At 39.0% G+C, this 24,394-nt stretch overlaps 1 protein-coding gene, 2 long non-coding RNA genes and 1 pseudogene across 3 annotated transcripts in view; all 4 read left to right on the top strand.

Annotated features, from left to right (window-relative positions):
* LOC120572791 overlaps positions 1 to 24,394 on the top strand; it is a 363,596-nt pseudogene that overhangs the window by 107,801 nt on the left and 231,401 nt on the right.
* The window catches only part of LOC120572752 (zinc finger protein 729-like), a 111,042-nt gene that overhangs the window by 64,888 nt on the left and 21,760 nt on the right, over positions 1 to 24,394 (top strand). The window contains exons 4-5 of the mRNA XM_039822170.1: positions 3,524 to 4,044; positions 22,813 to 23,386. Of these exons, the coding sequence (XP_039678104.1) occupies positions 3,524 to 4,044; positions 22,813 to 23,386 (1,095 nt within the window). The remainder of the gene's footprint in view (positions 1 to 3,523; positions 4,045 to 22,812; positions 23,387 to 24,394) is intronic.
* On the top strand, positions 5,468 to 5,779 carry LOC120573026. The gene is made up of 3 exons (XR_005641600.1): positions 5,468 to 5,527; positions 5,609 to 5,668; positions 5,743 to 5,779. It is a non-coding gene; the product is annotated as an uncharacterized LOC120573026 (long non-coding RNA).
* Positions 6,433 to 7,919, top strand: LOC120572987. The gene is made up of 3 exons (XR_005641560.1): positions 6,433 to 7,059; positions 7,253 to 7,438; positions 7,796 to 7,919. It is a non-coding gene; the product is annotated as an uncharacterized LOC120572987 (long non-coding RNA).

The following is a 24,394-nucleotide window of genomic DNA, read 5'->3' as shown; positions in this document are numbered from 1 at the left end:
AGAAATAAACACAAGTCGTCCTCCACCTGCAGCCTTGATCTGTATTTGGCATGGCACTGGTCGGGTATTGATAAACATAATGACCGGATCGCAAAATTACGAATCCCACCATGGCCATGCCAGGACCCGCTTGGCGTGGCCATGGTGGTAATTTGGTTGGGGTTAGGCATTTGACCTCGAGTGGTTAAGGTTAGGATAGCCGATTGGTCATTGATAAGACCTGAACAAATCTGATTATCGGTGGAAGCTAACAGAAGCTAGCTGGCGAGCGCTGACAGCTGACCAGGTGTCTCAAAGCTAGCAGGTGATCGGCGGAGACAGGGAGTAGACGTACTTGAGAGAGTCCGGCAGTCATGGCAGACCAAGGTCCAGTCAGGAGTTTGGATGGAGAGTCCACTGAAGTCCACTGTGGTCTGAAGGGATAATCCTCGCTAGATCACTAGCTTGCGGTAACAGTTAGTCGGGAGGTTGACAGCTAACGTTAGCCAGCTGAAGCTAACAGTTGATCAACGTTGAGTAACGTAGCTACGCTACACAGGCTGGCAGCAGCACAGAGTCCAGAATTGATAAGTCACAGCAAGGGATAGAAAGGTGTTGAGAATGACCAACACCTAATCTAAAACTTTATTAAATTAAGGGTACTTCATTTACTAGAAAAAACAACAAAATATCAGTTTTGCGGATTGTGAAGCGGCGATATTCACACCAGCGTCCTCACGTTCCAACATAATTGTTTTTGAAGTGGTAAATAGCTCCATGTTTCTGAGTATCCTCGAGGTATACTGACTTTTAACCCTTGTGTTGTCCTCGAGTCAAATTTGACCCTTTTGAAAAAGTTTTTTATATCAGAAATATGGGTTTCAACCAAATTGCAGAAAATTAACATGGATGCATGGATATGTTTTATGGGTTCCATACATCGTTATATGCAGGTAAAATTAATGATAACTTTCATTGAATTTCGGTTTGTTATATTCAATTTGATAGCATTTGAAAAAAAAGTTGAAATGGTTTTAAAACAGTATCCTGACTAAACTTTAACTTACACTAGTCTGTGATCCACTCAACATCTTCTGATCTTAACTGTTAGTCAAAATAATTATAATTTCTACTTTTTTACCTAAAGAAAGAGGTATAATCTCATATAAATTTGGTTTATTGACCATGGATAAAGAAAGCTTAGAAAGCTTTTTTGACAAAAACCTTTAAAAAAAAAGAAATTGCAAAAAGCGACAAACAGGCCAGAAAAATTGCTTAAAAATGTGAATTTTCAATTTTGACCCGGAAGTACAAGGCAAGACAACACAAGGGTTAAATGTGACAATGACTAAGACAAATAGTTTTTAAAAAACTACAGTAAAACGCATGATTTCATAAAAACATCATGTGAAATTGTATATATACAATACCTTGGCCACAATTTACTGTAGCTTCCTTTTAAATGAAAACAGTTAATTTTATTATGTGGTGCTAATGACATTCTTCCTCAGGTATTTGGAGCAACCAACAAAAATCTGTATATTCTCAAATAGTATGGTCCTAGTCACTATTAGTTGTTGTTTCCAGACAGTGTGAAGAAGATATTCAGATCAAATCAGTTTAAAGAGTTCTAATTTTGCCTAAAAACCTACAACCTAAAGTGCTTGTATTTGCTAAATCACCCATCAACGGTATTATTACACATCTCATAAAGAACGCATGCTGAGTCTGCAGGTTAACAGTCTGGCAGATGCATTCAATAAAGCCTTCTAAATGACCACACAGTTAAATGAAAACATCTCAAAGAAAAACAAACAGTATATAGCCTTCCTAAAAGGATAGGTGGTGGGGGGGGGGGGGTGCTGTCGCCGCGTCATGGGTGCGCCGTATATATTTTATATTTAGTTTTCGTCCTATGCCAATCACACCTATGATACAGATTTATTTTTTCTTGCAAAATGGCAATAGAAAAAAATGAATAATATGAATTAGCAATTAGAGTGAGAATGTATTACCTAAAAACAAAGCCTGAGGAGATTTTCTTCTGTCTGCACTCACCTTTCCAGTGAGGATAACACATGGGAGCCACAAGACAACCTGGACGGTCCCGACCATATCGCCGAGTACATGCAGAAACACAAGGAGAAGGAGGAGAAGAAGAAGGAGGGCAAGAGGAAAGTTGTCAGTGAGGCCTCGAGGGACTCAGAGGAGCGAGGGAGCAAGAGGAAGAAGGAGGAGGTGAGTGAAGGAAAGAGGTTACTCCAGACTGAAGAGTCCCAGAAATCTAATATTAATGAATGCAGACAGAGGGTTTCACAAATGTCTTTTAGGATTTATATATAAATGACTCTCCACGTTGCAATATGCTCATGCATATACATACATGTATGTAGGTTCGGTTTGGATCACGGTTTTGAGTCACAAATCGGATACGAGGTTTACCCGTTTCAACTTAACGCAACATTTAGGATATATTGTGCAGCCCTAGCTACAACTGTTAATGTGTGTAAATGATTAGTAGCCTAACTCCTTGAATGGTATGATTATAACGCATTCAGGCGGTCCGCGATCTTCTGCCACGCTTTCTCTCGCTGGTTCATTACAGCGGCCGTGTTTCTTCTTTACAAATAATGTGTTTCACTTCATCAAACTTCCAGAAGAAGCTGCTGCTCACTCTGTGTAAAGTATGCACAACTTGCGGTTGCTCCTCCTCAGTCTGGCTCGATGCCAGGATGCTCTGATCAGACTAGGTCAAGCCTCGCTTTATCAGTTATCCTGGATTTATATGTAAATTCTACTTTTGTGCAATACCCCTCTGGTTGGAAAAAAACTAAATACCTCGTTAACGGCCATTTGGTAACTTGCCAACAAACCAGTTCTGTAAGCCTGGGGGGGGGGGTTACCTAACACTATTTAACATGCTACTAACATGAGACTTGGGCTACATTTACACTACTACGTTTAGTTTTTAAAATGAATATCTTTTGCTACGTTTACGTCTCATGTCCACACTACTGAGCCCAATGGCTTCCATAGTAACATGTCTCCAACCAGAACAACTTTACCTTCATTTTGACATCAATTAATGTATGTATTTGGGGCGACCTCTAGCTCACCCAGTAAGAGCGTTCGTTGGCTGAGTCCTGCAGTGGGTTAGAATCCGACCTGCTGCCCTTTGCTGCGTATCATCCCCCATCTCTCTCCTCCTTTCATATCTATCCACTGTCACTATAATAAAGGCAAAGACCCCCCCCAAAAAATAAAAAAATAAATAACGTATGTATTTCAAAAGATTTGACTGGGATGTAACTGAAGAGTGTACAAATGTTTAATTTTTTTATAAAAAAAAATGTGTTCCTCATTCAAGTTATGAAGAGTACATTTGCTTCCTTAATAACATGTCTGCAACCGGCACATATTTTCATGAATGTATTGTATGAAGAGTGAAAATTGTGAGTGAGAGAGCAAGTTCAGGGTTTAAAGAAAGTAGTTCACTAACTCTCTCTCTCTCTGTCTGTTGCTATAGAAACGGAGAGGAGGAGAGGGACCCAAACGTCACCACTGTCAACACTGTGACAAATCCTTCACAACATCTGGATATTTAAAGATTCATCAGAGAGTTCACACTGGAGAGAAGCCTTACAGCTGTGATCAATGTGGGGCAGCTTTCACACAACAGTGTAACCTAAAAAACCATCAACGCATTCACACTGGAGAGAAGCCGTACAGCTGTGATCAATGTGGGGCAGCTTTCACACAACAGGGACACCTAAAATTACATCAACGCATTCACACTGGAGAGAAGCCGTTCAGCTGTGATCAATGTGGAAAAGCTTTTTCTGACAGTGGTCACCTTAAAACACACCAGCGCATTCACACTGGAGATAAACCTTACAGCTGTGACCTATGTGAGAAAACGTTCACCGCTCCAGGAGAAGTTGAAATCCACCGACGTGTTCACACTGGAGAGAAGCCGTACTGGTGTGAACAATGTGGGAAAACTTTTTCTCGGAGTGGTCACCTTAAAACCCACCAGCGCATTCACACTGGAGAGAAGCCGTACTGGTGTGAACAATGTGGGAAAACTTTTTCTCAGAGTAGTAGCCTTAAATCTCACCACCGCATTCACACAGCCTCGTAGTGAACATGTTTCAGAGCCAAGCTGTTTCCTCCTGCCTCCTCCTCATGCCCTGATAGCTGTGTTGTTATATTCTGATCTTCTCTCCACATTGAAGGCTGACCAGCAGTAACTTGATCTTCTGAACACCATGGATGTTATCCTGGATCAGCTGGACAGTTTTCTGCCTTTCCTCAGAAAACTCGACTTTACACTTCTTTGCAATGTTCATTGACACTTTTTTTGGCGATTTTTATTTTTATTTTTTAAAAACAAAAGCTGTTTTGAAGCTGTTTTACCACAATGTTCCCACAGTGTGAAGGTGAAGGCCCAAAGGCGACCATTTAGTGTTTGCTCTGATGAATGATGACATAGACTGCTCTGCGTAAACGTTAAGAGGTTTAAAGATGTTTCAGTCGGAAAACGTAGGCATGTTTGTTTGTTTGGTAAAAACTTTGCTCTCATCTTTTGAAACATATTACATGTTTTTTTGCCTGACAGGAAGTCAGTCTAATTTTCATTTTAGGAATACATGTTAAAGGACATTTATTAATCTGACATCTGTAGAATACGTCAATGATTCATTTGTTTTAAATGTCTGGAAATGTGGATCAACTAAATGCAAAATAAATGAAATAAAACAAGGCCACATGCTGATTATTAGTGACTTGATATGATGGATTAATTCCTCCTGCTTTGTCTGTGTTTAAACTCCTAATTAAAAAGTAACATTTCCATCCACTAAAGGTTCTGTTGTTGCTGCTGACAGACTCAGATTATTATTAAGTGTCTGACAACATTACCTCCAGAGATAGAGCTTTTAGTTAAAGAGTAAGATCCTTTTAGTTTAACATGAAACAGCCCCGAAATTACCATCACCAAACTCCACCAGACTATTATTATGTAAATAATCAGGACTTTTAGCGTGTATAGAGCCAGCATATCTCCACATGTAAATGGATAAAATAAGGGTTTATAAGTGTGTTTAATAATCATAACATTTCTGTTTTAATTAAATGGAGTCTGGTGAAGAAATAAAGTAAAATACTGAAAATGAATCTATATTTTTTAATTTCTCCTTATACTTCTACATTATTTTTGTTATTAAAATGCTGTACATTATTAAATACGCAAGTAAAGTACAAGTACCTCGAGTTAAGTACAGTACTTGAGTAAATGTACTCAGTTCCAGACTGTTATCAAGGATAACAGATAGGTTAATTAGCTTAGGCCCCACCCTCCCAGTGTAGCAGGTTGATTGGTTGCAGGTGGTTTCAATCACACTCACTCTCTTTGGACCAATCAGGAAGTAACTGCATGCTATATAGGCAGGGGGTTTGACCTCTTGACACCCTTTACTCTTTGTTGCCAGAGGCATACTTCCGCTCTGGGTCCTTTTGCGTCTGCAGTGCAGTCACGGTTGTGCAACAGGTAATGCAGTGTGCTAATTTGTTTGGTACCTAAAGGCCTTGTTTGTGTTAGGATGGGCATTACAGAGTTTGTCTTTTGCAGTGTCTCCCTGTCACAAACCCGATCCTTCCTGTAACGGAACCGGGTTGAGTTTTGCTGCTGGTAGGTTGATCAAATCTTTCTCCTCTTTGGATATTTTTCTGAATGAGTGTAAGTAATTGGCCGTTTTATCGTAGGCTCCGTGTAGCTGTACTATCGGCACTATTGGTGTATTATACATATGTATGTATGTAGACCAGTTGGCATCGGGTGTATATTGTTTAATCATAATCCGTTACTGAACTTGGTTTATTTGTGCACCCCAGGGTTGTAAATTGCTTCGCTTGCGCTGGTATCTGCACTAGCCCCTCCCTTCCCTGCCACGCTGCTGTTTTGTCCCAACTGACTTCTGTTTCAACCACTGTCAACAGGTTGTAGCTACACCAGCTCACTCCAGGCTTTGAACGCCTCACAGCGCCTCACAGCGCCAGGATCTGTGGCTGAAAGTGTCCGACAGGGCTGTATTTGAGTTATTGTGACACGGACGATAGCTTTGCCTTTTTTGGCTTGCTAATATGTGTATGGAGATTGGGGTTTATGTTTATGGGTTTATTTGTTAAACTATGATTTAAGTGATTTTTGGTTATTTATATTTCTTTTGTTTAAAGGAACACGCCGACTTATTGGGACTTTAGCTTATTCACAGTAACCCCCAGGGTTAGACAAGTCGATACATACCCTTCTCATCTCCGTGCGTGCTGTAATGCTGTCGGACGGCTCCAGCATTAGCTTAGCCCAGCACAGATCCTGCAGGTAAATGGTTCCAACTAGTCTACTGCTCCGAATAAGTGACAAAATAACGCCAACATGTTCCTATTTACATGTTGTGATTTGTAGAGTCACGGCGTGTACAAAAAACAACGTAAAATGAGACACAGCCGTCTTCGAAACGTAAACAAACCGGGAACTATATTGTCAGGAAGTGGAAGCATTCTCAGAAAGTGGAAGCGCTGCTACTTGGGCGGAGTGATTAGCGCATCACCGTCAACAAAACCAATGTGAATAGCAGCGAACGTGACTGGTGATCATGGCTGACTTTGAGGAATTATCTGAGGATTTTTACTTGGTATCAAACCAAGATCCAGAACCATATCTTTTTGAGCCAGAATACACGGACGAGGAGTTACAAATTGTGGAAGCTGATAGACAAAATGCCGAACAGACTGAGGTCGAGGGGAGAATCAGAACGAACACGGACTGGTGGTGTAAATGTTGAACATGCCAACCTATGCCGACAGAAACTGAGTGCCTTTGTTGTAGTGAGTGGGACCAGGTATTGCCATCAATGGCGAGGCTTGATAACAATGAAAACATTTGCGTCACTACCACAGAGGATTTCTCTGCCCTAATACACCCGGCAGTTGTCGATTTTGTTTTGCCGTTGTGACAAGACTGAAGATCAACTGGAAGAAACGCCCGATACTGAGTGGACCTAATGAACAGCTGTCCACCAAGTAAGTGATTTTATAATAATTATGATGCATAGTTCAATGCAATTGTAGTATAGCCACGCCATACAGTTGGTCTATACACGTAAATATGAAATATGCACACATGCCAACTGGCATAGCATCCTTGAAATTGCCTTTCATGATCACCTGTTTACCTGTAGCCTAGCTAGTCAAACAAACCTTTCTGTGCTCTTAGTCAATATAGGTTGGTGTCCTACCGCACAGTTTTGGAGTGGGCCCTGAAAGGAGAAACTTTGGGTAGAAGCAACCGTAAACCACTGCCATCATGTGTGGTTGGTGGCATTCGAAGCAAATATCCCTCACAGACTGGTGTCTATGTGGGATTTCAAGAAGTGGAGGCGGCAATGGAAATGTTGTAACTGTAAGTGCCAACACCAATCGTACACAAAGTAATTATGCTTTCCTACATGTCTTTATCATATACAATTGACACAATTCATAAACTGGTGATATTCAAATCTATTTCAAGAATACAAATTGCATATTTTGTTGCGTTTTTATTACTGTACATGTAGCATAGACTATATCTGTGAATAAAGATATGTGACAAAATAAAAGAGCAAGCTACGGATATCAGAGTAGTACTTGTCAGGGAATTATGATTTTGTCCTTGACTACATTACTCTGTATCTTTGCATATTCTAGTCCGACTGTCTGATACTTTGACACTGGTCTGTAAAACTACACTGCCTTACATTTTTTTTCTCTGCCCACACAGGTTCCATCCTTTGACCTCTTACAAGACAGCACAGCTTTATTTCATCATGAAAATATGTGAAACCATCATCTGCTTTATACTTATTGTAGTATTTTCTAGTTCAAATACATTCTTGAAAAATCTACAATTTTGTCTTTTCCTTTTAGTAGACAACATATGGTGTGTAGTCAGTATGACATTGAACACCTTTTACTGTACAAATTGTATGCCTACACAAGGCAGATTACCACAGGAGAGATAAGACAACAAGAGAAATCCAAAAATTAAGAAATACCTTGAAGTGTGTGCGGAAATGACATCCTCCTTCCTTGGTTTTGTAACTCTGGCGATGTTAGCAGCCAAACGGGGAACTTTGGAATGGGATTCGGGGTCCTGGTATTTCACCGATGGATCCAGCCTTCTCTGAATGACTGCATCCATCATGTCGTTCCTGAAAGTCTGCGTTGTTTCCTGGTAGACAGGCCTGGCAATCCATTGTTTGGATTGTTTTTGAAAAACCACATTGTCTTTGTAGGCCTGAAATAAAAACCAGCATGACTGAGGAGTTTGGTCTGTTATGATTCTGACCTGAAGGCTATATTATGTCATGCAAGTTATACCAGCAAGTGTTATGTTGTAAAAGATAAATATGGGAAATTATATATTTAGGTGATAAATTACATACAGATAATTACTGACTTGTATCGCTGAAAAGTCTGAAGTATCAGGAGGTTATGGTATTAATATAACATTTTTATTACTTACCAGACGCTGTTTTTGCCTGTTGTCGTTGTGTGTTGTGGTTTTCATTATGGTCCATGACTGCCAACATTGTTCGCGCTTGCATGGATGCATATTCAAAGTGCAATCTTTTGGGACAGGATTTGAGAATGGCATTATGGAAGACCTCAAGTTGTCCTAGTTAAACAGAAATAAAGACAGTACAAATGAGAAAATACTCTGGAACACAGATTACAAGTTGTGTGCATGATCTTTTGAAGATAGGCTTTATGTAATGTTCATCATTGTCTGTGGTGCAATATTACCACCTAATACATTGTAAACCAGTTTCACAGATATAGTTCCCACACAAACTACAATGTATGGAGCCAATTCACAAACTGAAGTGTTTGATAAACATACCAGTGTTTGAACAGTGCCATTTGTTCCAGGTCTTTCAGTAGGCGCGTATTCATGACCACTTCATAAAGGACCTTGTAGGCAGGGGAGTCTTCGGCCAACCACTTCTTTCTTTGCTCATCCGCTGGCAGCTCAGTGTGGTAGCATTTGTGTTCCATGCCATCTTCTTCCCAGCGATGGACCCCACAGATATGATGTAGAATTGACTTCCATCGTCTCAGCAATTCCTGAAAATAACATTAGAGCACAAGCAGAAATATTTTCAGCAAACAGGACCCAAACTCTTTTGAAAAAAAAAAAATATACCCTAAAAAATTAAATTCATGTTGGAAAGTGATGTGTGTGCGAGTCAGCAGTGACATTCCACTGTGCAATTTTACCTGCTTACAATATGCACATGAGAAATAAATTAGACCTTGCCTTTGCAATATGTGTGTGTATATAATGTATGATTGTGTACCTTTGGATCTCCTTTTGATGAGCTACAGCTCCACCACATGTGATTGCTCACACTATTTATCCAAGGTGCCAGGTCCATGCAGTTCTTGCGATTGGATGCCAAAACCATTTTCTTTTTGATTCCTAAATTTAAATAATGAAAAGCATTATAAGAAATGCATATTCGATATGGTAACTGTGCTACATAGAGAAAACCCAGACAGCACAGCAGAAATATCAGGAGTTGTGCACAATAGCTTACACCAAAAACAATAGACTAACCTTTTGCGGTATGCAATGGATCAAACTGGTGTTGTATATTTGGAAAATCCTCCCTCATTATTTTCCTGATAGAGGGATGTCTGTCGGTTGTGACAACCTTTACATCGATCCCTTCATCTAAGAGCTTTTCCAGTCCTTTCTTGAAACCCATGGGCTCCATCGCAACAGAACTTTTGGCCTGGGTCACCTAGAGGGAACAAGTAAGGGTTACTGCCTACTTGTGATCAAATTTCTGATAAGACTTTTTAGAACAATGACTGAACTTTTGGAACTATTAGTATTAATAATAGTATAATTCTTATTTATTATTGATTATTTTTACCTGAATCTACTCAAATGTTACAATTTGATTGGTGGAGTCATCCATGAAGGAATACGTTGTGTATTTGATGGAATGGCCTGGGCTATCACTTCTCCCATCTCCACAGATCTGCACTTCTTCACCATCTGGCAGATGAGTCTTGCTGTTATAGGGTCCTCCTGCTTCTTCTAATTTTCTGCGATAACTGGAATAAGGTAGCTGGACTGTATGCTATAGTAGGTGGTTTTCTGGGGCAGCTGAAGGTTCAAAAGCCCTGCCCAATCAGCAATGTCTGTGTAAGTAGCACCAGTGTAGAGTGTTGCTGCTGCTGCTAGCAGGTTGCTCTCCGCCATTCCACGGAGAGTTGGGCATGATTCCCAATCTCCAGTGTGTCTACTGTTACATTGCCATGTGACTCTGATCCTGCTGCCAGATGTTGTAACAGTTTGGTTCACATCACACATTGCAGCTACACAAAAAGTGCATTTTTGGAATAGTTCCATGAGTTTGGACTCATTAACCAGCCACTTCCTCTCTTTCCATCCTCTAAATTGTCCAGGAATGCTTGCTGAGCTTCCTGTGGTAGAGGTGGACGGGCTTGTGTCAGGGAGAAAACTGGAGTCGGCAGGTTCTGAGGCCATACTGATGTCCAAGGCTGATGTTGCACTGATATCCATTTCGGAATAATCAATTTGGTGTGTTTCCTGTTGATGACAAACCAAAATGGAAAAGTTTAGTTTATCAACTCACCTTTACATGCATACATGTTTTTGCGGAACGTGTTTGTCATCAGTTAAAAATTGATATTCAATATTAAGTTATCTTACTGTTCTATTTTGCATTTCATGATAATCAAGATAAGTGTCAACTGAATGATCAAAATGTATGATTTTGATAACGTTTGGTACCTATAATGGATATATAACCTGGCTTGGTACTTACAAAGATTAGACTTTTTTTTGGACTACAGGTAGCAATTATCATGGATGATGAAGCAGTGTCCTACAAAGTAAATATAGAGTGTACTTAGTTGCAAGACTTGTTGCACTTATCACACAGAACGCATAAAACCATTGAATGACAGAATATGAATTATCTTACTCACTGATGTGTCCAGCTGGGGGCCAAGGCAATCAATGGCTTTGTCTCTTTAGCTTTCTGAGCAGGACTCGTGAGCTGCAAAGGTAGTGGGGCTTTGAACTCTGCAGTATGTGCAGCACTGGTTTTTCGAGGGGTTGAGTGTGGTACACCTGTAAACAGGCTGGAAGAATCCTCAACTTCCAGCAGATCCTGCTGCAGGTCATTCAGCTCATCCTGATGAATACATATCACAGAACATGAATACAGGATTATTATTACAGGAGTTGATATATTTGAAATGCAATGTATTACAGCTGAACCAAATGTATTCAACAGCATATAATACAGTAATGTTAGATAATTGCAGTGGTGTAGTCTACATGATACACTTTATGTGTTCCTTTAAAGATCTGAAATTTAGTCCATCACTGGTTCTAAGTGCTATTCCCCCATGGATTCTTTCATCACCAGAGGTTAACAATGAACTGTTGGAAGAAAAGAGAAAGTATCCAAATGAACAAAGTTTTGCAGCATACTGCCAGGGTTATATAAAATCGACATTCTATGGATATGTTAAAATATATACAGACGGTTCAAAAGATCCACAAAATGGTCATTGTGGGATTGGGTTGTTTATTCTGGAATTTAATAAAAGAGATGGATATAGGTTAAATAATTTTCTTTCTGTATATTCTATTGAGATGACTGGGATAATAACAGCTCTTAGGTGGATTGAAGAGGTTAAACCAGTGAGAGCTGTGATCTGTACTATGGCAGCTATTCATAGCCTAGATACAGGTCACTCATCAAGAGAAGATTTGATTATAGAAATTAAACATTTACTATTGCATTTCAGGAACCTTGGAATCACTATTCAGTTTTATTGGGTTCCAGCACATATTGGTCTTAAAGGAAACAAAGAGGCTGATAAAATTGCGAAAAAAGATGCTGAAAAACAAATGTATAGGAATTAATGTCCCACTGGGGAAGGGTGAAGCTAAATCCATAATTAAGTCTGAATATATGCAAAGATGGCAAACTGAATGGGAGGTTGAGGTTAATGCTAGACACTATCATAAATCACAGAAGACTGTGACCGGGAAAAGGGTTACTTCACTAAGATTATACAGACGGGAAGAAGTGGTCTATACCAGACTTAGATTAGGTCACACAGGATTGAATGCTACCTTACAAATAATAGGTTCTAGCAATGGCTTATGCATAGAATGCCAAGACAAGGAAGATGTAGAACATGTGCTTTTTGTGTGTAAGAAGTACAATGATAGTAGAATACACTGGCAGGAAATGGAAGGAGAGAACGCAATACATGATATTCTTGAAGAACAGGGTATGGCAAGGGAAAGACTTGAAGCTTTATTTATTTTTCTTCATAATACTGGTTTAGTAAAAAGAATATAGTTGTTTTTTTTTATGTGTTTTGTTTGTTTGTTTATTTTGAATTAATTCAAGCCTAGACTCTATGATGTTTCTATGAAGTTCATGGTATACACTCCTGTACAGTTGGTGGCAGTATAATACAAAAGTAGTAATCTGCCAAAAAAACTAAAAGAAGAAGAAGAAGAAGAAGAACCCGGACTGGGAGGAAGCGGAAGTGTGGCAGGAGGACGAGACCTGGAGTGAATGCATCTGGTTGGACCGGAAAGGGAGGAACGCGGACGGTTTGAATTGGAATTTGTTTGTAGTCGCTCTGTGGTAGTCGTTGACAGAACTCACTTATACTAACTGTACAGTGAGTGTAACCTGAACTATGTCGGACGAGTCTGATGGCCAAGTTTCGGTTAACGATAGTAATGAGATGGCATGGGAAGAAGTTAGGAAAAAAAAGTGTAGACTAAGATCGGATAGTGGATCTGACTCTACAGACGCCATTAAAAAGAAAAGTAGACCTGAAAGAGATGGAACTAAGAATAAGGTACAGCAGTCACTCAAAGAAATATGGAAAGTGGTAGTTGTATTTGAGCAACAGGGAGGGCCACATTTACACCCAATCCATATCACTAAAGCAATTGAGGAAGAAATAGGGAAAATTAAGCATGCACGATTCATGGGAAATGGGAGGCTAATGATTTTTGCAGCGTCTGAGGAACAAAGGGAGATGATCTTAAAGAAAGACACATTGAATAAGGTCAAAGTTACGTCGCACATTCCAGGAATAATGTCAAAACAGAGAGGAGTTATAACTGGAATTCCAATTTCAGTTTCTGTTGATGAAATTAAAGGTAGTTTGAAAGGGGGAGAGCTTATTGATGCAAAACGATTGACTAAAGGAAAAGAGAAAATAGAAAGCCTGTCTATATTGTTATGGTTTAAGAATGCCATGCCTTCGAAAGTTCAAATGGGCTACATGTGCTATCCAGTAAGAGAGTACATTCCACAACCATTGAGATGTTTTAAATGTCAGAGGTTTGGACATGTAGCTGCTCAATGTCGAGGAAAAATTCGATGTTGTAAGTGTGGAAGTGAGCATGAATATGGGCAATGTGGGGATAATACAGAGTTAAAATGCTGCAATTGTGGAGGTCGACACAGTGCTGCTTACGGAGGATGTGTGAAGCAAAAGGAAGCTAAGGAAGTTCAGAAATATAAGATAACCCATAAAGTTTCGTATGCTGAGGCAATCAAACACATTGTGAAAAATAAAAAAAAGAAGAAGAAAAATCAGCACCTATCTATTTACCTGAGCAAAGGAGTACAGATAACAACAGGACAAACCCACTCAGAGAGAGTAATAGGACTCCTATAGGGAATATAGATCAACAGAACAAGACACTCAGGTCTCCTGTTCCAACCTGTTGTGAATGTAAGAAGAGAATTTCAGACGAGACACTTTTGATAAAGAAAAATGATTTTATTGCTTTCATACGTTCAGTGGTTAATGTTACTATGCTACATGTTAAGAAAAGTGATAAAATCAAATCAGTTGTGGAAGCTGCTAATGATATTTTGGGGTTAATAACGAAGGCAGATGATATTCATGAAATACTAAATCAGAGGTATGGAGGGTCTCAAATTGGTTAAAACGTTAATAATGTTTTTCATTCTCCAGTGGAATGCGCGGAGTCTGATAGCGAATGGTCAGGAATTTAAGAGGTATGTTCAAGAAATGGCAAATCAACCAGATGTTATATGTATCCAAGAAACATGGTTAAAACCGCATTTAGAGTTTGTATTGAAAAGATATTATAGTATAAGATTTGATAGAGGTAAAGAAAGAGGAGGAGGTTGCATTACATTTGTCAAAGAAGGGATAGCATTCAGACACATTAATACAGTGTCTGAACATGAAAATGTGGTTGTTGAAATCTTTAATGGTGACAAAGGTAAATTTACTGTTATAAATTATTACAACCCATGTAAAGCATTAACAAATGATTTGTTGAGAAGTATAGCTAAAAGAAGTTATAGAGAAATATGGTGTGGGGATTTTAATGCTCATAATAGTTTATGGGGAAGTAGACATACAGATTTGAATGGAGAAATATTAGAAGAAATGATAGCTGACAGGATGCTAGTATGTTTGAATGATGGTATCGGGACAAGGATAAATATTTTCAAAAATGAGACATCATGTATTGACCTCACTTTAGTTGATAGAACAATAGCCAGCAGGTGTGACTGGGAAGTATATCAGAGCACAAGTATTGGAAGTGATCATTTTCCAATAATATGTAGTGTAGATATTGATTTTAAGAGGGAAGAATTTTATACCCATCATAGATGGTGTTTTAAGAAGGCAAATTGGAAGAAATTTTCTAAATGGTGTATAGATGGATTAAATGACATGCCTGAAGAAATAGAACAAAGTATTGATGACATGAATCGAAGGTTGAGTATGGTTATCATTGCAGCAGCAAGTCAGAGTATTCCTAAAAATATGAGCCAAAGAGGAAAAACGGCTGTTCCATGGTGGAATAATAAATTACAGAAGTTGTTAAGGAAAGAAATAGAGTTTTTAAAATGCTGCGTAAAACGCTTAATATGGATACTCTTATGGAATATCAAAGGAAAAAGGCAATGGCTAGGAAAGTTATTAAAGAAGCTAAAAAAGAATCTTGGAGACAATTTTGTTCGACAATTGGAAGAGAAACAACACTGAATAAGATGTGGATGATGGTTAAAAAGATGATAGGTAAATATAAGCCCCCATATATTCCTGTCCTAATTGACGGACAAAATACAGCAATATCAGATATGGACAAAGCTAATTTACTTGGAGGCAAATTTGCAGAGATTCATAGAGGTAACCATTTGGATGAGTGTGTTAAGAAAAGAAAGGAAGATATTATGAATGCTAACACAGACATTCTTAATACTAGAGAGGGAAATATGTCTGTCTTAGATGTTGAATTTAGTTTATCGGAACTTAAAATGGCTTTAGGTAATACAGGATATTCTTCTCCAGGATGTGATGATATATGCTATGCAATGATTAGAAATCTGCCTGATAAACTTTTGGAAAAAATTCTTGAATTATTTAACAAGATCTGGAATGAGGGCAAAATACCAAAACTATGGAAAGATGCAATCATTCTTCCATTTCCTAAACCAGGAAAGGATTCTAGCAATCCAGAGAATTATAGACCCATTGCTTTGACATCCCATTTAGGAAAAAATAGTAGTGGCGCGTTTGAATTATTATCTTGAATATAAATGTCCTTTAAAAAAGTATCAGACAGGGTTCCGAAAAGGTAAATCAACTACTGATGCTTTAGTTAAGCTCAGTAATGAGATAGAGAAGACTCTAGTTATGAAAGAGGTCATGGTGGCAGTGTTTTTAGATATTGAAAAAGCGTATGACACTATGTGGAGAGAGGGACTATTAATTAAATTAGATATAATGGGAATCAGTGGGAGAATGTATAATTATATATTAGACTTTCTGTCACAATGTACAATTAGGGTCAGAGTTGGTAAAGGCATAAGTGAAGAGTTTACGGTTGACAGAGGAATTCCTCAAGGAAGTGTTATTAGTCCCATATTATTCAATATTATGGTAAATGATATATTTGAAAAATTAGGGGAAAGGAATGAAGGGTTACTGTATGCAGATGATGCTGTAATATGGAAACGGGGACGCAATATATCATACACAACAAGAGTTGTTCAGAGGGATATACAAGCACTACAACAATGGGGTAATGATTGGGGATTTAAGTTTTCCATACCTAAAACAAAGATTATGTTCTTTACCAGAAAGAAGGTCCCAGATAGGTATACAGTTATGTTGTACAATCAATCAATTGAAAGAGAGAAGAAATTTAAATATTTGGGCATGTGGTTGGATGAACGTCTTACAAGGAAACATCATATAGACCATATTGAAACCAAATGTAAAAAGGTTCTAAATCTAATGAGGATGATAACTGGACGGTGTTGGGGAGCAGATAAACAGTCTTTGATGTATATATATAAAGCTTTAATAAGATCTACCATAGACTATGGATGTATCGTTTATAGTTCAGCATGTAAAACTTCTTTAAGGAAAATTGAGAGGATTCAATTCAAAGCTATAAGACTTGCTTTAGGAGCTATAAAAACAACCCCTACGTGTGCTTTATTAGTAGAATCGGAGGAATCTCCTCTTCGTTTGAGGTATGATAAATTGTCTTTGACATACTGGGTTAGGTTGCTGGGAAGTATTAATAATCCAGCAAGTTCAGTTCTTAATGTTAGCTGGGAATATCAAACAAAATCACAAGGGTTTGGATGGAACATCAACAGTATAGCAGAACAGTATGGAATTAAAGATCTGAAATTTAGTCCATCACTGGCTCTGAGTGCTATTCCCCCATGGATTCTTCCATCACCAGAGGTTAACAATGAACTGTTGGAAGAAAAGAGAGAGTATCCAAATGAACAAAGTTTTGCAGCATACTGCCAGGGTTATATAAAATCGACATTCTATGGATATGTTAAAATCTATACAGACGGTTCAAAAGATCCACAAAATGGTCATTGTGGGATTGGGTTGTTTATTCCGGAATTTAATAAAAGAGATGGCTATAGGTTAAATAATTTTCTTTCAGTATACTCTATTGAGATGACTGGGATAATAACAGCTCTTAGGTGGATTGAAGAGGTTAAGCCAGTGAGAGCTGTGATCTGTACAGATTCCATGGCAGCAATTCATAGCCTAGATACAGGTCATTCATCAAGAGAAGATTTGATTATAGAAATTAAACATTTACTATTGCATTTCAGGAACCTTGGAATCAATATTCAGTTTTGTTGGGTTCCAGCTCATATAGGTATAACAGAAGCGAAAGAGGCTGATAAAATTGCGAAAAAGATGTGCAAAAACCGATGTATAGGAATTAATGTCCCACTGGGGAAGGGTGAAGCTAAATCTCTAATTAAGTCTGAAAATATGCAAAGATGGCAAACTGAATGGGAGGCTGAGGTTAATGCTAGACACTATCATAAATCACAGAAGACTGTGACCGGGAAAAGGGTTACTTCACTGAGTTTATACAGACGGGAAGAAGTGGTCTATACCAGACTTAGATTAGGTCACACAGGATTGAATGCTACCTTACAAATAATAGGTTCTAGCAATGGCTTATGCATAGAATGTCAAGATAAAGAAGATGTAGAACATGTGCTTTTTGTGTGTAAGAAGTATGATGATAGTAGAATACACTGGCAGGAAATGGAAGGAGAGAATGCAATATGTGATATTCTTGAAGAACAGGGTATGGCAAGGGAAAGACTTGAAGCTTTATTTATTTTTCTTCATAATACTGGTTTAGTAAAAAGAATATAGTTTATTTATTTATTTATTCATTTATTTTTTTGTTTGTTTGTTTGTTTGTTTATTTTGAATTAATTCAAGCCTAGACTCTATGACGTTTCTATGAAGTTCATGGTATACACTCCTGTACAGTTGGTGGCGGTATAATACAAAAGTAGTAATCTGCCAAAAAAACTAAAAGAAGAAGAAGAAGCGGAAGTGTCGTTGTTTGACTGGGATGTGTGGCTGGCGGCGGGATAGCTGTGCTGTTTGTTATTAGTGAGTTTGAAGAAAACAGAGCTCCAGGTAAACCCGCACACACTCAGCTAAACACTTTAAGAACTGCTCTTTTACACGGCACTCAGCGACAAGAGAAGACAGAGCTGCGCATGCGTTAGCTTCCCATTCGGCTGCTTAATGCTAACGGAGCTGAGCAGAAGCTAGCTAGCTCTTTCATATGGCTCTTTGTAGTTTAGCTTATTTAAAGCTAATGGACTTGCTCTTACTACTTGTTGTCTGGAGTTTACACCTCCAGGGTTGAAAGCACTTGAAGTCTCTTTGGATAAAAGCGTCAGCTAAATGACATGTAATGTAATGTAATGTAGCAGGCTAGCTAGTAGTTCATATTCATGTGTTGTTGCATCAACGACGCTGAAGTTAGCTTCCCATTTGACCCCCGTTTGTTTGGGAGGGAAACGTTTGTTGTTCTCTCTCTCTCTCTCTCTCTCTCTCTCTCTCTCTCTACCTGTCTGAATGAAATACACCCAGAATTTTAACCATGACCTTACTTCCTGCTTACTACTGGAAAATAAAATAAGTCAATAAATAGAATTCAGACTGTGGACTGAATATTTACACTGGATTTAAAGCCATGTAAAAGGGTTTGTTCATAGACTGTATGTTAGCATTTGTACAGTCTATGTCCTCAGTCTCACCCTACAAATACACACACACACACTTTCCTTCGTAGCCTAAATGGCAGAGTATACATACATATGAAAATACAAAGCTATTGAACAACATCGCTTAATTGTGATAATCACATAGCGACAGTAATAATTAGCCAGGAACCATGTTTCACTTAGCCTACTTCTCAACCATACAAGAATAACTTGTGTTGTAGCTTTTGTGTTTGTGTTGAACCGTCTCGGCCACCGTAGCAGTGTGAGGGGAAACAGCTCAAGTTGTTTGTTAACTACAAAGTAGTATCATGTGTTTCTGCAGTGACAAGATGATATCTGGCAGAGTTAGTCTCAAAGAAAACTAAAACTGCACCGCCGATATGGAAAGATTTCAGATTTGAAGCTGAGTGAGTGTTAAACCAAAGAGGTTCCAGTAGGAGGCTCACTGCAGGTTAAAAAAGTCCTGGCTTAGAGGCACATTACCGCCACCATGTGGACTGGAGTCCTCACACTCTCATTATGGACATTTATCACCAGTCTCACTCGGCTGAGACAGCCCGGTTTGGTCCATTCTTTGGCTTAAAGGTGACCTGACACACAAAACTGTTTTTACTGGCATTTTTAAATAATATGTAAGGTCCATATGTGTTTGTGTTATGTTGTGAATGTGAAAATGAACTGCTACCTCCTCTGTCAGCTGATACTGATAGCCAGGCTCTCATTGGCTAGCTGTTAGCCAATGAGAGGTAATCTTATTGTAAGCTGACTCTCTGGAGTAGACGAATGCATTTTAAAGCTATGAATTGAATAATTTGCCTGCTGAGAAATGAGTTTCAGACATTCCCATTTGTTGGGGGAACTAACCTGCACACGCATTACATATGGATCTGAAAGTTCTCATCCCTTAAACCAGATATTTAAGTCTGTAAACTGTGTGAAAGGTTGAAAGTGCAGGCTAGTAAATGCTTTTTTGGTCCACTTCCTGTGTTTCGTAGAAGTGGTGAACTTACAGCTCGCAGCACTTTAATCAGATATAGTGGGTAGCTTTGGTTTGATATCTAGTGTTGGCAAAATCACTTTTTATTGAGTTTCCTGTTAGTGAAATGCTCTGAGTGAATTTAAGCTGGGCTTTTATTGTGAAGGGTAGACAGCAAAAAGCCAGCGTTATGGTAGTGTTTGTTTTTACCTTTTAGATTTATTCCCAGTTGAATATAATGCTGTTTTCTCCAAACTACTGTGAGTTCATGTTGTAGCTAGGAAGGAGATGGACCAGTTTTCCAGCCGCTGCTTTGAGTTGTCAGCCTGTTGTTTTAGTTGTGTGTGTGGATGGGAGGAAAACGAGAGGAGACAGCAGCTCCTGAATATCTCTGGGGGCTTTGATTTGTCCTGAACAGAATCCAGAGTGAGTCCAGCAGCCCCAGTGGAGATCTGCTGGATCTCAGGACCAGAGAGGAATGGAGGAGGACAACCAGAACCAGGAGCAGCGGAGCACCGAGGTCCCCAGAAGACCAGCAGCAGACTGGGACTCTGATAGCAGCCATGTTCAGGTCAGTGTTCAGGACACAACAACCACTCTAAAGTAACCAGGCTCCGTGGGTCATCCCTTCATTCTGTTGTTAGAGATCAAGTGTGGAGAAAGGAAGTTGTAGGAACCAGGAAATGATTTTCAGTTATTGTTTTTTTTTTTCATAAAATGTCTGTAATATACATTGTGACCACTTGAAACCCCTTTATCAGCATCGCTGTGACTTCAACAAAACTGCAGGGCCGACGTAGTTTACTCCGTCTGTACCTGTGTGTCTGTCTGTCTGTCTGTCTGTCTGTGTGTGTGTCGGACCTCTGCTCTCTGTTAATATGCAGAGAGGACAGATAATCTTGCCCTTAAAGGCCCTGTTCATGTGGCACAGACATATTAATTGCATTTAGTGTCTGTTAAGAGGCACAAAGGAACTCTAAAACTTGCCCCAACAACTGCCGTGTTAGCTCAGGGGACGCTTGGACACGTAGCTGTAGCTTCTCCGTGTTGCCTGCTGTTTTTTTTCTATCGAAAGTACTCGCGTAGCTATAGCGATCAAGATTAATATAAAAATATGCTGGAATTGTCCTTTAAAGCCTATCTCACGGCAGCTCCCTGGTACCTCATGGGCTCGATGCTCTTGATCTTGCTCTCCCACCCTGTTTCTGCCCACATCTTTAAAGTGATGCTCACATGGGTCTTCAGTATGGTCCATCTTTGGGTTTCTTTTTTCTGTGTCTGTAGCTTTAAATGCTATTGAGGAGGAGAGAGGGGGGCAAGGTGGAGTGTGGAGGTGTGGCCTTGACCAACTGCCACTTTGCTCGTTTGAAAGCCATGATGTCTCTCTCTCTCTCTCTCATGGGGGTGGGCCAAATTCTCTGGGTGGGCAAAGCAGAGAAAGGGGAGGTAACCTTGCTCCTTATGACCTCATAAGGAGAAGATTCCTGATTGGCCCATCTGAGCTTTCATTTTCTCAAAGGCAGAGCAGGATACCCAGGGCTCGGTTTACACCTATCACCATTTCTAGCCACTGGGGGGCCATAGGCAGGCTGGGGGAACACATATTAATGTTAAAAAACCTCATAAAGAAAAATGTCCATGCCATGGGACCTTTTAAAGATTTGTATGGCAAAATTTGAGATCTGCAGCCTCAACCCTGCTTTTCTACTGTTTTTGGACATCGGGCCCATATAACCAAGTTGTGGCATGCGTTGGCATTCTGAGTGCCTCCATGCTGAATCTGTTTTGGCAGAAAATTGACCAGTGGGAGAAAAAAAAAATGGTTTGTGTTATTTTAAAGTTACCATGGAATTTCTAACAAAGTAAAACTGAAGCGAGTTTTGAACATTGTTCATTCGATGTCTGGGAAACATTTTTTAATATTTATGAAATTATAAAAGTTATGAAGAGTACATTTCCTTCCATAATAACATGTCTGCAACTGGCACACATTTTCCTTCATTTTGTCATAAATTATTTTATGAAGAGTTAAAATTGTGAGTGAGAGCAAGTCCAGGTTTTAAAGGATGGTCTGGGTAAATACTCAATTCTGATTGGCTGCAGGGTGTAATGTTAGGTTAGCTCTACTGCCGAGCGCACAACTTAAATTATGTTGTACCAAAAATTCTTGCTCCTTAACGTTTCAGTTGTTTGTGATTAGCTTGTTCGATAGGGCTGAGTTCAATAGACATGCTTGAACATGCTAGTTGGTGAAACTACTCCATTTATGATTAAGTTTTCCATACATTTTTAAATGTTTGAAGTACTTTAAAACTAGACTAGGCTCCCTTCCTTTACAACATACTTATTACAACTACAACAGCTAGCTGCAACAGCTTATTTGCATAAAAACATGACTGGACTTCAAGAAATGTAAACAAATTTTGGTTATCAACATTCACATCAAAGAGCAAGATCTGTTGTGATTCTGAAATGTGAGATTATTGTGTTTACCATGAAAATAACCTAACATTTTCTCCGAAATTAATAAAGAATTTCTAAATTTATCCAAATTTTTATAGTTGCCATAAGAAAGTGATGTAGGACACCTTCTGGTTTCTGGTGAAACTGTCTGTTTCCTGTTCTAAATGAATGTGCTACATTAAAACAAAAAGGAAATGTGAATCTGTTATTTTTAACACTGTGTGCTGTTTCAGTGCCTCATCCTCTGGATTTGCTATCATAGCGTTAGCTTTCTGGCTCATAGCTAAACTGAAGAGTTCTATCAGCTGAGCGGACTATAAATATCTCCGGTTGCTAAGGGTGACAAGTCGTATATAAGGTATTGTTTGTAAAAACTTTATATTTCGATTGTAAAACGAATTAAAATATAAACTAATGTTTTAAAAATATGTTATTTAGCAAGTGACCATGGAATAAGCGGGTTAATGCCTTCGAGGTGTCCATTGTCAGGTAGTAATGGACGACGGCGAGGCGTGAACCCTCCGACACGCGGCATCGGGCGTTAACCCTTCACTAACTCTCTCGCTCTGTTTGTCTGTTGCTATAGAAACGGAGAGGAGGAGAGGGACCCAAACGTCACCATTGTCAACACTGTGACAAATCCTTCACAACATCAAAATATTTAAAGATTCATCAGAGACTTCACACTGGACAGAATCTACACAGCTGTTATCAATGTGGGGCAGCTTTCACACTACAAAGTAACCTAAAAATACATAAACGCATTCACACTGGAGAGAAGCCGTACAGCTGTGATCAATGTGGGGCAGCTTTCACACTACAAAGTAACCTAAAAATACATCAACGCATTCACACTGGAGAGAAGCCGTACAGCTGTGATCAATGTGGGGCAGCTTTCACACTACAAAGTAACCTAAAAAGACATCAGCGCATTCACACTGGAGAGAAAGCGTACAGCTGTGATCAATGTGGGAAAACTTTTTCTCAGCGTGGTGACCTTGAAAAACACCGACGTGTTCACACTGGAGAGAAGCCGTACTGGTGTGAACAATGTGGGGAAACATTTTCTGAGAGTGGTACCCTTAAAAAACATCAGCGCATTCACACTGGAGATAAACCTTACAGCTGTGATTTATGTGGTAAAACCTTTTCTGAGAGTGGTAACCTAAAAAGCCACCGACGTGTTCACACTGGAGAGAAGCCGTACTGGTGTGAACAATGTGGGAAAACTTTTTCTCAGAGTAGTCACCTTAAAAGACACCACCAGCTCATTCACACTGCCTCGTAGTGAACATGTTTCCGAGCCAAGCTGTTTCCTCCTGCCTCCTCCTCATGCCCTGATAGCTGTGTTGTTATATTCTGATCTTCTCAACACATTGAAGGCTGACCAGCAGTAACTTGATCTTCTGAACACCATGGATGTTATCCTGGATATGACTACATATTACACTCCCTCCCTTTGAAGGGATTAATTTCACTCAAAATTAGCTTTTGTTCCTGTAATACAATATGTTGGGTTCAGGATTCAACTGCTAGCGCTATTTAACTAATGCTGCAACGAAGGAGTATTTGTTCTTAATTTAAAAAATCCCATCACTGTTTACTAATGTAATGTCAAATTGCTGAAATATTTAGTTCATTGTCTTTTAAGATGAAGAGAAGAAGCAAATCTTCATAACTGAGAAGCTTTAATCAGAACATGTCTGCTGCTGCTGCTTAAAAAATGACTTGAACAGTTAATGTGTTTAAACTGTGTCTGTGCCGCTGCCATCTTGGGACAAACAGCTGATTTTAAAGACTCATAGAAAAGAGTTTTGTACTGCTTTTGGATGTTCATGTGAAAGAAATGCTAAACAAAGCAACATGGAATAACATTTCACAGATGAAAAAGATGTTTTACAATATTTAACTATTATGAAAGTGTTGAATTTAATATCACAAAAGGTAACATTAATCCTTCTTTTAAGCTAACAATAAGTTAAGTGACTGTCCTGATAAGTTAATGCTAGCTTGTGTCAGGTAAAGTATTTATTTTCAGTAATTAGTAATACCTCAGTAAGATGCTGAATATGAAGTTTGTTATGTGTGTTACTGAACAGTTTCTTTAATTGTGGATAGACCCGCTGGTTGTTTTTGGGGGGAATGTTTGCGAGCTTTTGGCTAATTCTGGCATTTTTAACCCATGTATAATCATTTTTTTTAATTAATTTGCTCTATCCTCTTCTTAAATAAACTGAATAGAATTGAACTTTCACATTAAGTTTCTTACTTTTTTACAGGTGTATTC

Source organism: Perca fluviatilis, chromosome 14 (assembly GCF_010015445.1).
Source record: "Perca fluviatilis chromosome 14, GENO_Pfluv_1.0, whole genome shotgun sequence".
In the NCBI taxonomy this organism is placed as follows: Eukaryota; Metazoa; Chordata; class Actinopteri; order Perciformes; family Percidae; genus Perca; species Perca fluviatilis.
Note: the sequence above shows the minus strand (reverse complement) of the source record. Positions and strands in the feature narration are given on the sequence as shown.